Below are 15,864 nucleotides of genomic sequence, written 5' to 3'. Positions count from 1 at the left end.
TCTTTCAAGTGTATTGACAAATAACTGGCCTTGTCCTGCGTCCATGTATTTTAATTAAACCTGTCTGTTTCTGCCCCTCCCACTATGTCTCCACCGTCATTTATTTCCATCGTTAGCTTGTACTCTTTTTGCCACAAAGTTCAAGTTCTTTGTCCATTACTAATAATTAAAAATAAATATTTGCACTGCAGGTGTAATTTGAGGCATTGACCAGGTTGCAACCCCACTGTGCCAGGCTCTGTGTATCATATTCAAGGCGTTGCACAGGCCCTTCACTGTCTGTCTGGTTTTGTTCACCCCCCCTTTTCTTTGTGCATGTAGCTCTGTCCAGTCCTCTGTTGTTAGCATTCCTCTGGGCCAGATCCTGCTTCCATTGATGTCCGTAGTTAAATTTCCATTTGAAGCAGGATTGGCCTCTTTTCTCTCCTCTGCCACTTGCCTCACAATGTTCTCTCTGCTTGGAATAGTCTCGCTTTATACAGGCAACCTGTCTGTCCTCCTTCCAAACTCTTCTTAAGCCTCATGTCCTGTCCTTGGCTATCCAAAGGCTGATTTCCTCTGTGTTGTGGTCTGATCCTATTCTGGTGCATGAGTCTTTAAACTCCTCAACATGAGGGCTCTGAACACAAGTAGCTCTGTATAAATACTGATTAAGAATAAACAAAATTGCAACCAGATTACTGCAATTTACTGCTCAGCATGGTCCCTTATAGCCAGAGTATGTATGTGAACATGGAATATTAAACCAGAAGATGGTGATTACCAGAGATCTGAGCTAATCGCTCTCTCTTTTCCTCAGGTTAATTGTAATGGCTTCACAATTGAAGATGAAGAACTGTCTCACTTGGGATCAGCAATATTTCCTGAGTAGGTTGGATTTTATTTTTTAAACAATAAAAATATTGTATTAAAAAAAACAAAACAAACCCCAATACATGTTACAGATGTGGTAAATTGAATTAACCCATGGTTATGATTCTGTCTCTAATGAAATACGCAAAGATACTGGAGATGTAGCACAGTGGCTTCAAAGAACTGTCTAGTGTACATAGAGGGACCTGTATAGTACTGTGCAATAGAGTTGTGCAAGCTTTTTATAATGAGGTTTCACCTGCTTTTGTTGGAAACCCAAAAATCAGGCCATCTTTGCCAAAGAGTTCAATAAGGTCCACCTACCTTTTGATAAGGGTACAGTTTCAAGTGGCTCTGAACCAGTTTATGGTTTTAGACAGCTTTGCTTTAAAAACGTGATGATTTCAGCAGAGTTACCCTTTCAATTTGTTTGGAAGCCATGAAACTCAGGGTGTGAACCACATCCAGATTGATCTGAATCAATGGGCTTTTGGTGATCATCTATGCAACTCTTTTCAATTTCTTTTGATTTCCTCCATAAAATGTTTCCATTTTGTTTTGTTTTGGTGGAGTCCTTAACCTGATGCTTTCTGCCCAAGTGATGAGTCTCTGTTCAATGCCATCTCCCAAGCTTTGTTCCTTTTTAAGTAGCGGATCTCCTTCCTACATTATTCCAACCTCCTCCTCCTCTGATGTTTTAACAGTGTGATATGTTATGTTGCCATGACAGTGAAAAATTATGTACAAACTCTTGTCAGCTATATAAGTAAATCACAGATGTTATTGAAGTGCTGTTCAGGGAACAGGAGACATGGGTCTTTCTAGCGCTCCAAAGGAAGAAAGGTGCCCCCTTCAAGGGAGTTGGTTTGCAAATTCCCCTCTTGCTGCTGACAATATAGCCCATATTGAAAGCATTGCTTAATCTGAGTTTTCTAAGGTATTGAGCACATACGTCCATCGACACTAGTGGGAGCTACAGGGTGGTGGTTGGTTGTATTGCAGTAACATTTACAGTCCCCAGCTGAGGCCCGGGTACCATTGTGCTAGGTTCAGTTTATGTTGTACATAAACAGAATAACACAGTCCTTCCTCCAAAGAGTTTACACTCTCTAAAAAGACAAGGCAAAGAGTGAGAGGCAGGGATGCTGTTGTCTTATTACAGATGGGGATCTAAGGTACAGAGAGATTAAGTGATTTACCCGAGGTCACAGAGGCAATCTCTGACAGAGCAGGGAATTGAACCTAGAGCTTCTGAGTGCCAGTCCAGTGCCTTAATTGTAAGACCATCCTTTCTATCTGAGGGTGCTCAGCAACTCTGTGAATTAGGCCTTTCGAATTTAACAATTATACCTTTTGAGCTAAAATTTCTCCTTCTTGATCTCGGACTAAAGATGCAATTATGATTTTGTGTGGGGTGTTAAAGAAGGTATGTTAGCTACTACCTCTACCTCGATATAACTCTGTCCTCGGGAGCCAAAAAATCTTATCGTGTTATAGGTGAAGCCGCGTTATATCGGACTTGCTTTGCTCCACCGGAGTGTGCAGCCCTGCCCCCCACCTGAGCACTGCTTTACTGCGTTATATCCTAATTCATGTTATATCAGGTCGCGTTATATCGAGGTAGAAGTGTGTGTCTAATAAAACAGACAAACTGAATTTTCTCAGAGCCCAGAGTGCTGGAGGACGTGCTTTCCCCCAGCAGTTAGAATATTTTTGCACACTTTGTGTGCATAACTGAAAAATAATTATTTTTTTTCAGACTTGGGGCCTGGTTTTGCTCTCTCTGAAGTTGATAGGAGTTTTACAGTTGGTCTCAGACTCCAGTGCAAACAAGTGGCCTTTTGTGTACTAAGTTTCTGTCTGCATTGCTTTCAAGTATAATAATACTTAGTGCTTCTCTTCCCCAGGGGGTCCCCAGGCACTTCTCAAGCTATGAGCCTGGCTCTGGTCCCACTGAGACTTGCCATTGACTTTACAAGGCCTTCTCCCGCTTCCATTATACATACCACTGTAATATAGTCACCTCTGGACAGCATTTAGCACACTGCACAACATGGGATGGAAGGACCGTTTGTCTGATCCTACCCTATTCATCAGCAGGACCATTTATTGTAATTTTATAATTACAATACTATAACCTTCCTACGGTTACCTATGTTTTTAGCTGAGACGCATCTTGCAGAGCAAGAGGACTTGAGCTATTAGATGCTGAAGTGATGCTTTTTGCTTTCAGACACAAAAATTGCCCTTTTGCTTTTACAGTGTTGCGCTGATGAACCATAGTTGTTGCCCAAATGTGATTGTAACGTACAAAGGGACCTTAGCTGAAGTCAGAGCTGTTCAAGAGATTGAACCTGGCGATGAGGTAAATGCACATCATGTGAGTGTAAATGCAGTGGTGTGTGGGCATGCATGTGGTAAAGTGGGGGTGAACTTGCTTGTCAAGCATCGCTCCAGTTAAAATGGAAGCCTGTTCCTCATATCTCTTGTCTTTTAATCAATTCTGAAAACTCACTTAAAAAAAAAATTCACGGGTGGAGCAAGGGGAGACAGTGTCTTTTTGTTGGTTAGAACAGAGAGGAGTGGGAGGCAGGGTGTTGTATCTCTGCCACTGGTTCAACACAGGAACCTGACCGCTCTATGCCTCACTTTCTTCATCTGTAAAATGGGTATAAGTAGCTACCTCACAAGGTAGCTTTGAGGCTTGAGTTATTGATGTTTAGCTGATGCTTTGAGATCCCCATATGAAAGGGGTCAATTGAAAGTAAACTATTATTATTATTTATTTAATAATTACCATTACCAATATAATAATAATGTGAGGAAGATGTGGAGGTAGCCAGAACAAGACCAAGTAAAAGGGGGACTGATCGCTTCTTTGCTATCCTACTTCTGTCTAGACAGAGTGTTCGCATAACATGGAGCTCATCCAGACCACGCTGGGTAAAACAGGACCATGCCATGAAAGAATGAGTTCTTTTGATCTCTATGACCCCAGTGGGGGCAAGACTGTCAATGAAGGCTGAATTGAATTTCCCATGACTAGAACAAGGCATTTTAGCTTGTGTCAAGCCAGTCTGGTTCAGTCACTGATCTTTGACAATGTGTCTTCAACAGCAAAGACCACCTTTATCTGTTAAATTTATCTTGGGCAGGGTGGGGAGGAGGTGCTCAACCATAATCTTGAGTGACAACAATGGTGCATTTGCTAAATAATCATGGAGTTTATCTAGGATTTCACTGTTACACCCTCGATAATGGCATGTGAATGATAAAGGCTAATTGTGTTAAAATGAGTTTGAGATGAATTTTAGTAGCAATTGCCTATTTATTTATTTGCTTGGGCTTTTTATTTAAGTGTAACGAAAATAATGTGGCTGAAGTTACTGAGAGGAGGAAAGCTGTTTGAGGTCAGATTGTGAACACTTCTTATTGGCAATGGCTAAAGAGTTACTTGCCTGAGTAATGGGACAACCCAGGTGTACAATTCTTCCTCATTCTGAGTAAGGGAGTTGGTCACAATAACATCAGCACACATTGCAAACAAAGGTTAATTAATGCACATGAGATAATTACAAGCTGACTATTTAGTGTGACATCCTGGACATAGTATCTTTTATAATGGACTTACTGTTTGTGGGGTTAAAATGAGAAATAGAACTCATCTTTTGACATCTTGACTTTTAAAGCTGGATTGTTATTTACAAAACGATTGCTGACCCTTTGGTAAAAAATTCCAAAAACTGGAATCTTATATCCCATAACTGGTCTTTTAACATTTAAAAAAATGTGCACCGTGTGGACAAAGTGTGTTGGAATGAATCTCTTTGCTTGTGTACTACAGTCACATGGCCTATGTCTCCATCTTCTGGTTCAGTGTAGCCATTGCAACAGAAAACTGTCAGTTTCCACTTAAAGCTCCTGCACCTTGTGTGTTTTGTGCCTGCAAAAATAAATTGAGTGCCAGCATAGAACAAAAACACATATAAGTGAAATTGACTGCTGTTCAGAGAGAGTAAAGGACCAGCAAAGACTAGATCAGATTAGCACAACATTTTAAGACTTGGTTCAATTTTCTTATTTATAGTTTATTTTCTTGTTCTTCAGTGATAAAGTGGTCAACTGTATCGTGTATTTAGGATGTTTCTTAGGAGTATACCATTTTAAAACACAAAACAGTTTCGTTAGTTGCCAAGAGTTCCACTGTGCAGGGCTCAGAAGGAGAGGGAAATTAAACTAATGAACGGGAAATGCCTGTAAAATGACCTATAATAATATGCTTATACTTAAAAATATCACTGCTTTAAAAATAAATCAGGATTTAAATACCCTTCCAGAACTGAAGCACTGGATCCCTTTCAGAAAGTGGAAATCTCCTCAATAAATTAAAGCTCTTGTCCTAAATTTTCCAAAACTGCTAGTGATTCTGGGTGCCCAACTGGAGACATTGTAAAGGGACCTGGTTTTCAGAAAGAGCAGAGCACCCGGCCTCTTGACAATCAGGCCCCTTTAATGTTTCTCAAGTTGGGCACCCCAAATCAGTAATCACTTAGGCCCCAGTTTCTAGCCTGGCAGGAGCCGAGATGGCACACTAAAGCCATGATATTTTTAGGTATAGAAAAGCTCTCTTGCCCAGTCCAGAATCTTGCCTGTCCTGAGCCTCCATCAGAGGGGAAATTCCACCCTTAGAAGGAGGAAGCATTTCTCTGGCAGACTGAATTAATGAAATAGCGACTGATTGGAGCTGCTGAGAAGTTTTAAATGTAAGAATTAGTCCCTGGGAAGTGGGATTAGTTGACAGGTGATGTGATTGTAGGGATGTGATATGTTGTACAGGTATATGGTGATCTGATTATATTAGATATTTGAAATATATAGATTGTGTGTATGTGATGTTTGTTATAAAATGTGGGTGCACTTACTTTATTATGCAAGTTTTTTGATTGATTTTGTATGATTTTCCTTTAGATTTTTACTAGTTATATCGATCTGTTGTACCCTACAGAAGATAGAAATGATCGGTTAAGAGACTCCTATTTCTTCACCTGTGACTGCAGGGAATGCATTACTAAAGAAAAGGTAATATAACCATGGTATAGAAGTATGTTCCTGATGACCTACCCACATACCAGAGGCTTTTATGCTATTTTCTATCTGACTAATCAGATTTGGAATGTAGGGAGTGCTTTCTGTCTGAGACCTTCTCTCATATCCTTTCTGTCCACTGTAACCATGAAGTATCATGGAATATCCTGGTAGGTACTTGTTGTTGAAAGGTAATATGAAAACCATTAGACCCAAGTTTTTGTACTGAGTGTCTCCACAAACTGGATGTATGGGGCATTTTGCACAGAAATCAGTTTTTTCTGATTTTGGTATTCTTTCCTCCCCTCTTCCACCCCTTCCCCCTCCCCCCGCATATTGTGAAATTCTCTTGGTTCTTCCTGGCTTTCTGAAAGTATCGCACAATGCAACATTACAAATACCAGAAGTCTCTCTGCAGTTCATGGTACCAGTGATGTACTGAATGATTGATTTATTCTAGTCTTTCTTCTGTGAACCAAGAAGTACCACAAGGATTTCACAGGGGGAATTTAGGGCTTGATCATGAACCCATCAGTGTCAATCCTGGCTTGCGACTAACTTCAAAGAGTGCAGTTAAAAGAGTTATTTAAAACCTAATTCTGTGCTGAGTGGCTCCCACAGCCTGATAATTGGGGATTTTCAGCAAACAAATCTCTGCTTAACTGAGTTCTTGTATATGTGCTGCAGCTCAGCTTTAATGTGCCAATACGTGTGTGGCACTACTATCAGATAGGCTAACTTTTGTATCCTTTCCATGACCTTGTGTGTTACCCTTGTTATATATAGTCCAAGAAAAAAGGTATTGTGATGGTAGCTGTGGGAACAAAGTTTCAATAAAAGCTCTTTATTAAAAAGAAATCTTGTTAGGCAGAAAAAATAATTGATTTGTTACATACTGTAGGTTACAGTTAACTGTACAAATTAATCAAAGAGCTATATATAGATGGCTTTATTTTAGTTGGAAATGTGTCACAATTACCAGGCTGACTGCCCCTCTGACTCCTCTTGATCTCTTTGAGTACGCCCTCTTTCAGGTCTCTCGCCTATAGCTATCAGCTTTCTGAGGGTGAAATTACACAATTCTCCCACTCACATAAGATACTGGGCTGCAGGCCCCTGTGATCAACCACGATTACTCAGCAGGCCTGACTTGTGTGCAGCACCTGCAGCTCTGTTCTCTCTAAGGGAAAGACAGTGGTAACCAGTGACCGGCATCTCCTTAAAGCAACATATTTAATATAACAAAAGCATTAAGAAAAAAACAGTCTTAAAACAATAAAACAGACAGTACTCATGTCTAGTTTACCAGGTATCTATTTTCCACATAGGGATCCTGTAGGTCTAAGATTCTTTTGGACCCCTTGTGAGACGGGGTCTACAATCTACACAAAAGAAAGGCAGGCAGGGGGTGAGAAGCCTGCCTGCCTGCAGACAGCAAAACCAGTCCCACCCTACCTCAGCTGTGAGAAATCTCAGTTAGGGAGAGAGAAGGCCTCAACTGCTGTAGCTAATGAGGGTGAACCCAAGTATAAAGAGGAAGGAAGAGACCAGGTAGAAGAGCTCAAGACTTCAAGGGAGTAGTAACTCTTTGTTAGAGGAGCTAGTGTCTGCCTGCCTCCGAGAGACTACTTCCCTCCTGGAAGTACAAGGGAGGTAGCTGGAGTTGGGAGCCTAAAGGACCAAAGGTGTTTTGATTCCTTCATGTGATGTTTATAGACTTGGCCTCTTTTTCTTGCTGATTGGATTTATGCCACCGTTGCCCAGGTCCAGGACTGACCTAGGCTGCTTGAGCTGGGTCTTTGTACAAGGTGGTGTCAGTCACTGCTGACACCCCTCCTGAGAGTCTCATTAGTGAAGTCTGTTCCCATAACTCACAAACCATCCTCCTCCCACACCCCTACATTCCCTTAAGAGAGAATGTCCTTTCAAAGCTGCTTAGTTCTTTTGATCTCCAGGTTCCCAGCCTGGCAAAATAAAATTTGCATCTTCCTTGGAGACAGGATGAAAGTAATTGCTTCCCCCATTGTCTTTCAAAGGTGTGCCTGGATATTCTTATCTGGGACCATTGTGTTGCTTTCCTGCTTGTTCTTGCCATAGTCCCCACTGATTATAAGCATTGCAGAGATATAATAAATATTCCACAACCCCCAATATAAATTGGTTTCTGGTTAACTAGGTAGCATATCCGTATTCTTAGATTATTATATAGGAACTCCATGACCATCACAGTCAGTTTTCTATAATATAAATATAGGGTGAAACCCTGCCCCTGTTGAAGTCAGCGGGAGTTTTTGCCACTGGCATCAGTGAAGGTGGGATTTCACCCATAACATTTAATGTACCACTCACAAAACAACCTGTCACTCTTCCTCTGATGGAAATATCTACAGTCAAAAGGACATGAAAGGGAAGTATGGAATGGGGTTCATTTTCCATTGAATTAAGTTTCTGGGTGGACCTAAAGCGTCTGAGTTTTTAGTATGGGAATTTAGAAAACTTATGTCAAATAAGCAGTGAACCTTCTTATTTAGAAGCAGGTTATTAACTGACGGTGTGACCAGTTACTACAGTGCTGGGCACTTTACAAATCTGTGTAAAAACAATATTGGAAAACTCTCTTGGTTTACTGACGAAGGAGGGGGATGTCAGATAGCAGATCAAGCAAATACAGAACAGTGGACAAAATCTGCTGTTATACCTATACAATGGGGTCAGACTGTTTGAAATTCTGAGTCTTGTGTTATTCAGGTGAGACTAGATGATCATAATGGTCCATCTGGCCTTAAGATCTGTGAAATCTCTAATGTGATTGAAAGTAGAATTTGGCCATATATAAAAATGATTGGAAAGGTGAATTTAGAGAAGTTTGATTAGTTCTAGTCATGCAAGATGTACTGCATGTACAGCAGAGCCCTGCTAATCTGCGCTTCGTTAATGTGCACGCTAAGGATCACCCATGCACAACTGGCAGTCTTCCCCCACCTTTCATAGCTCACATAGCAAGAACCAAGAGGCTTCTGACACCAGGAGTTCACACTTTAGAGTTCACACTGGGGTTAACACTAGATGCTTCTAAAAGCCTAATGTCACAAGGCAGCAGTTCCGAGCTTTTGAAATTCTTGGAGAGTATCATAGCATCTAGCTGGGGACACACTCTTAGCCTTCTTGGAGAGGCCGAGGGGCAATTGCCCTACAGGGGGTGCTTGTACTAGGTGAGGAAGCCATTGCAGAGATAACGAGAGCAAGCAGTAGCTTTCTGGTTTGTAGCGTTATAGCGTGACCCCACAAACCAGCACTGTTTCTGAGAGAGCCATTTTGCCACATCATCCCCCATAGCAACTATCTCCTTGCTTGTACCACTGTTGTTCTGCTACTTCTGAGGCACCTATTGTGCCCAGCAGTATTGGCGAGAGAGCAGGGGGTTTTGAGACTTATCCTGAGGCAGTGCCTTGTGAGATGGAGTCAGAGGCGCTGCTGAATAGGTGCACTTTGCACCGCTTGTAGCTTCCCATCAACACTGTGGAGAAACTATGGCACCTGGATCTGAGTTGAAGACCTTATTGCAGATGTTGCAACCAGTTGGTACAAGTGACATTTTATAAAACACCTTGGGATAGCTCTTGCGTTGTGGACGCAGTCATCGTCCAGGAGTTTGCAAGCTCAGAGCATTCCAGCCGAAGGTTTAGAGAAAAATGACAGAGGAATAGTCTACTTTATCTGTTTTCTCCCCTATAGATTTCAGTTGTTTCTTTGTGGGAGCCTAAAATTCCAACCATGCCTTTTAATTTATTAATCTTATGTAGCTTTTAAACTCTGTGTGTGGATGTGCCTTTACGTGTGAGGTTTGGGATTGCATTTGTAATTCTCATGTGCTTCCTTCAGGACAAAGATAAATTGGAAATCCGCAAACTGAATGAACCTCCATCAGCAGAAACTGTCCGAGACATGATCAAATATGCCCGAAATGTGATTGAGGAATTCAGGAGAGCCAAACACTACAAATATATCCTTTGCCTTGCCTTTCTCTTGCCCCCGCTTGCTTGTTTTGCAAGTTTGAAATCTTTTTGATATCCTGAGGCTCACTCCTTTTAGACTCCCACTGCCCCCCACAATGCACTTCTGAAGGCAGTTAGAAACTAGACAGTCTTGTTCTCCTCCTTGTGAAGAGAGAATTTTCTCTGAAGTGGGTGCGTGCGTGTATGAGAGGGATTGTCAGAACATTGTGTTGCTGCCTTCTCTTTGCAAAAAGTGTTGTTATGCTGAAGAATCTGTTTGTTTCCCTTTAGACTGAAAATGTTTCCTGTCTTGAGTGAGGTACGTTTTAACAGGTAGAAAATATTCAAGTAAATCCACCACATCCCAGAGCTGGATGGCTTTTTGGCCAATCTGTGTTTGTGCAGAAGCCCATACTTTCGAAGACATAATAGGTAGAAAAATAAAGAACCGAGCCAACAGCAGGATGATTTCAAAGCCGTTAAAATGTCAAAGCAGTTAGGAAGGTTAGTTATACTATTTACAGAGAGTCTCGTCTTACTGTCCTGAAGTTAAGGACCAGTCCAATGGACCGCAGTGGCTGTGGCCCTTAGCCAAGCCATACAGGCTCATTGCTCACCGCCAGAAGTTTCCTTCTTTTGGGATCCAGGCCAAGTCTGTGTCAGTTGCTTGTTACATCTGAGCCAGCCTAAGCCCTGGGTGCACTCAATGGACTTTCACCCCTTTAACTAGGTCTGGATTTGGCCCTCTGGCTGCACCTGCCCCGATTTGTCACAGGTGACAATTTAGCCCTTGAGAATATCTGGCGACTTGACACCAGAATCAGTGGATGTGGTGGTAGTAGAGGTCGGTGGTTGATGTTAAAGGGTCTCCCTAGCTGAACTCAGCAATGTCAATGATGATTTAGTGATAGAATAGTCTTGATTTTAAACATTGGAAGGAGTGGCTACGAGGCCTTGATAAGGGGATCTCTCTGTGCTTGTGCAGAGTAGCAGCAGCAAGCACCTGTAAAAATAAAACTCAGCTGAGCATCTCACCCTGCACACTGAGCTGGTTTTGCAGCAGAGGGGATAGGTGTGGCCCACAGAAATCTGTTTCCACTGATAATCACATTGTAAACTCGTCAGAGCAGGGATTGTGTCTTCATATGTGTTGCACAGAACCATTCCCTGGTCATGACTGGAATCTGCGTTTGCTCGTGCTAAATAAGCATGGAATAGAGCCATGAAGGAAAACCCTTCAAAAGGCTTTTAAAACTAGATAGGGTTTGTTTGTATTTTTAATCTTAAAAACAAAAAGCTTGCCAGAGCAGGTTAACCGTCCACCTGACATCCTGGGCGAGAGAGGCACACAGAGCAGACCCAAACATAAAATCATCTAATGGTCACACTAAGGACAAGCTCGTCTTACTATAAAAATTGAGGGAAGACCAGAAATGACAGGTAAATACCATTGACTAGTGAGGTGAGGGGTGGTCTTGTATAACGTTTGTAGATTATGAAACTTAAATTGTTTCCTTTAAAAATTACTCTTGGAATGCTCAGAAGGGTGTGTGCAAGAGAGAGAGAGGTGTATGCAATTCCAGAGCTCTTCAAAGTGCTCTGCAAACACTAATCCTCATAATGCCCCTAGGAAGGAGACAAGTACTGTCTTATCTCTTGCATGAACTGGAGCATGGAAAGGTGATGCAGCAAGGCCAACTTGCAAGTCTGTGACAGAGCCAGGATTAGAACACTGGAGTTCCTGGAGTATGCTCAGTCCACTAGACCACACTGCCTCTCTGCGTAATAGAGGCTTTCGGTTCACACATCAATGAAAAAATTGTGCCATGCCAAAATAATTCCCACCAACTGTTTTTGTTAAAAATAAAATCTAGGGATGAAATCCTGGCTCCACTAAAATCAATGGGAGTTTTACCATTGACGTCAGTGAGGCCAAGACTTCACTCTAGATGTCTGCAGTCACAAGTGCTGCGTGTTTTAGGGACAGAGTAGCACTCAACACCAGATCCTGGGTGTTCATCTACTTGTGAAACTGAGAGCATTGCTTCTTCAGTTGCTGTTATCCACTTCAGCAGGAATACTTGTGCATTGCCATGGAGTAGGCTAGGGTCCAGAAGTAGCACAGGCTCTTTGCAGAATGGTCGTACTTAGTCTTTTGGAGGCAGAAGAAGAAATAACTTCTATCACTCACTGTAGAGCATGGCCATGAGAACTTATGTAGAGGATGTGAAAGCACTTATGGGAGACATGTTGAAATAGGAGGTTTAGCTATATCCCCCTGTGGCCAGATGCAGTTTGTAGTCCCCCATACCCTGTGACCCAATCCTTTTCTCAGCCTTGATACAGGGATGGGGAATTCATACACGGAAAATTCCACTCTTCATAGCCACTGCTGCCATGCTGCACTTCACCCCCCCACCCACCAAAGTACACCAGCACTGGTGCAAGAAAACCACTCCAGTCTCAAGGCCGGGTTTGCAGGTCTGACAATTATGGTGCGGGCGGAGGGACATGCAAACTGAGCACCCTTGATTTGGAGTTGCTGAGACCTGGAACCCCTTGATGCCATTTTTAACAGTCCCTTTTTCAAAGAAGAGCTGTACTTAAAGAAAAGCTTCTCAAAACCATTCTTTACTGGACAACCATAAGGTGGGTATCCTCAAGCCGTATAACACAGGTATGTAGTTGGAAACGACTCGTTTAATGTGTTCCTTGACTCCACTGTACCTCCTAGTGAATTACTGGAGGTTTGTGAGCTTAGTCTGGACAAGATGGGCTCCGTGTTTGAAGACAGTAATGTTTATATGCTGCATATGATGTATCAGGCCATGGGAGTCTGTCTGTACATGCAAGACTGGGATGGTGCATTGCGCTATGGGGAAAAAATTATCAAACCATACAGGTAAACTTAGGAGCTTTTATTTTTAATTACATAATGCAGTAAGTTGAACACATGTTTAAACAAAACACAGGGGCAGGTATCACTAATCTGATTGCACCTTGTATATAAATGCACTGTACAGTAGTGAATGTTCATGGCCTGTTTAGAGTGAGATGTAGGTCCAGATTCAGATAGTGTTTACTTGATCTGAATAGGGCCAAGGTATTAACAATACTTGGCTTTTTGCAAATTCCTGCCACAGAATTGCAGGACCTGTTTACACCCCCAGCTGTCTTTCCTTGTATTGGTGACTGTACTAATCTTGCTTAGTTACTGTAACATGTTTTCATCTCTAATATTGTATTGATCGTTTGCCTGAGACTAATTTTTTAATCTTAACCCTGTCTGAATACTGTAGTTAATATCCTGGCCCTTGAATATTAATAGAGATTCCAGTCGTCCTGTTGGTTCACTTCATTCATCACCCCCTGTGGTAAATGGCAACAGCAAGACTCTCTTCCCATTGAATGGACTGGGCAGCAGAGGGAGCTTGAACTCTGCTCCTCCTGATTCCCAGACTGAGCTTGTCAAGTCCTTGATGGTCTTGGCTACCTCTCCCTTGGAGCAAGAGCCTGAGAGAATGTGCAAACTCGGGGCTCTTGCACCGGGACAGGGCAGTGCAGCACAGCTAGAGCCACCCAGCTGTTACCTTTGAGAGGAAACCAAAGAATCTCCCTTGTTCGGTTTCTTTTCTGGGCCATGCGTCCCTCGCTTGTGACAGCCAGTACATTGCGCATGGGTCTGACCCCGCCACAGGTCTCCCCAGGAAATTCTCATCTAAAGGTGTAATTTGCTCTCCAGCTGAGGGAGTGCAAGTGAACCTCTCCCTTTGGATGCCAGTGTAAAGTCATAGAGCAGCTGGCAGGGAGCTGTGATTGTGCTGGCTCACTCGCTTTCTCCCCGGGGGCTGAATAGTATTTATCATCCTTGTGACTTGCCCTGCTTTCACTGGCTCGGAGCCTGGCATTCCAGGTCAGCTGCTGAACCCTGATCCTGCACTTTGTAGTTTACTTTGCTGCAACTGCAGAGCTGCATTCCAAAGACTTGTTCGGTACACCCCCTCAGTCACCCCAATACATGCAATGCTGCCAGTGTGCCTTTGGAATAAGAAGAATCCTTAGTGCTTAGGGGCAGGGTGGCTCAGGGAATTGGTAATGGTACAGAGCTTTTCGCCCTTTTAGTGGGCCAGATTAAATGCAGTAACCACAAGTCACTGCCCCCTGGTGGCTGTTCAGAGGCCTAGGGTGGGTGAAATGAATGTTGGGATCTCAGTCCAATTCTCAGTTGTGTCCTCATCCCACAAACAATAGATACTAACTCATGGCAGCCACAGCAGAGAGTGCAAGGACTGAATGGGCAGGGAGAATGAGCCAGCTTCTCACAGCTAGAGCCAGGGAGAGGGGTTGTGGGGAAATACTGTGGAAACTTTGCAGGATCTGATTATGCCAAGTTTTTCTTTCACAGTAAGCATTATCCGTTATACTCCCTGAACGTTGCCTCCATGTGGCTGAAGTTAGGGAGGCTTTATATGGGACTTGAAAACACAACTGCTGGAGTTAAAGCTCTAAAAAAGGTATTTCCACCCTTACCTAGTAGCTAGAGCAATTTTAGCTAGGCATGTGCTCGTTGAAGTTTACCATTTCTTAACCAATGAATGACTCGCTAGAAAACTTATCATGCCTTGTATTTAGTTACTTGATTTTCATCCTTTCCTTAATTCAGCGTGTGTTTGTTATAAAGATGTAATGCAACTGCAGTTACATCATTTCACTGTCTGTTATGCAAAGCAGGTCTTTCCTGATCTTTTCACAATGAACTTTAATACTTCAGAATCAAAATTGTATGTATGTATGTATGTCATATTCCCTTCATTGAGTCAGAGTTCCACTTCAGCTAGAGAAGCAACTGTAGGTGCAGTTGCATTTCGTTTACTTGCTTGTTGAAGGAGTTATGTCTCTTCCTTCCATCCACACCCTCACCCCCTCCCCGCCAATTCCTGGCCCTTGAAGCATCGCACACTTTATTTCTATGGTTCATATATTGTTAAGTTGCTCAAAAACTGAACATGTTTCTGGCTCTCACTCATTCTGGAATAGGACACAGGCAAATAAATTTTCATTAGGTGGGTTGAATTTTTAATGCATATGATAGATTATATTGTGCTGTGATAGCAAACCCCTCACATCTTTATTTGATTCCTCTCCTCTCATTACTAATCTGTAGTGTGTTTCATGAGCCTTTCTTTCACCTGTTGTTTTTGGATGTGTAGCCTTTTTGATACAAGTAAATACCCTTTTGATTTCCTTAACCTCAATGATTTTTTGTTACTTTGGTCTGGAATTCCCTGATTTTTGTAGAGGCTTTTTTAAGTAAGACAGACTTGAGCCAGTATTAAAGCAGACCTCTAGCCTACAAAAGCTTGCATAAATTACATATTTTAAATGTATTTTTAAAACAATTTAATGTTGGTCAGAATACAAACTGTGCAAGTAAATTTTTTGACAGTCAGTTTCCCTACATAAATATATTTTTCTAAAGTCTCATTTCCAAAAATAGCCTCCAGGAACACTCGAACACACCTGCAAAAGCATCCCAGATACTGGTGCTGCATCTTGAGGCTTATTAGAAAACAAAACAGTTGTCTTCTCATCTCTCTTTGGAAATCGCTCAGACAGGATCTGTAGATCCTTTGAGTGAGATGGGAAAGCATGGGTCATTGTTGCTATTCATGTGGAAGTTAAATCTTCTAATGCCAACAGTAGGGGATAATCCTAGTCAATATTCCCTTGGTAAAATGGGTTCTAAGATGTTGTGAGCTCTTACTCCATGGTCGCTCAGACTATGCACAGTGTGCCCAGCCATTTGATAGCGTTGTCACCAGCCTGGTGAAGAACTGGGAGCTGCAGTCAAAGTAAGTCAACGGGCACTCGTCAAGGATATGCGACAGTCTGAAGTTGACCACATCTACATCACGGGTCGTTACAGAAACCC

The 15,864-nt window shown here is 42.3% G+C and overlaps 1 protein-coding gene across 2 annotated transcripts in view; it reads left to right on the top strand.

Moving 5' to 3' along the window:
* SMYD2 (SET and MYND domain containing 2) overlaps positions 1-15,864 on the top strand; it is a 39,675-nt gene that overhangs the window by 21,001 nt on the left and 2,810 nt on the right. For both annotated transcript variants that reach the window (XM_050950243.1, XM_050950245.1), the window contains exons 6-11: positions 800-867; positions 3,115-3,217; positions 5,821-5,931; positions 9,820-9,940; positions 12,660-12,834; positions 14,338-14,446. In XM_050950243.1, coding sequence (XP_050806200.1) covers positions 800-867; positions 3,115-3,217; positions 5,821-5,931; positions 9,820-9,940; positions 12,660-12,834; positions 14,338-14,446 — 687 coding nt within the window. The remainder of the gene's footprint in view (positions 1-799; positions 868-3,114; positions 3,218-5,820; positions 5,932-9,819; positions 9,941-12,659; positions 12,835-14,337; positions 14,447-15,864) is intronic.

This window comes from Gopherus flavomarginatus, chromosome 4 (assembly GCF_025201925.1).
Source record: "Gopherus flavomarginatus isolate rGopFla2 chromosome 4, rGopFla2.mat.asm, whole genome shotgun sequence".
In the NCBI taxonomy this organism is placed as follows: Eukaryota; Metazoa; Chordata; order Testudines; family Testudinidae; genus Gopherus; species Gopherus flavomarginatus.
This window is presented reverse-complemented; position numbering and strand designations above follow the sequence as displayed.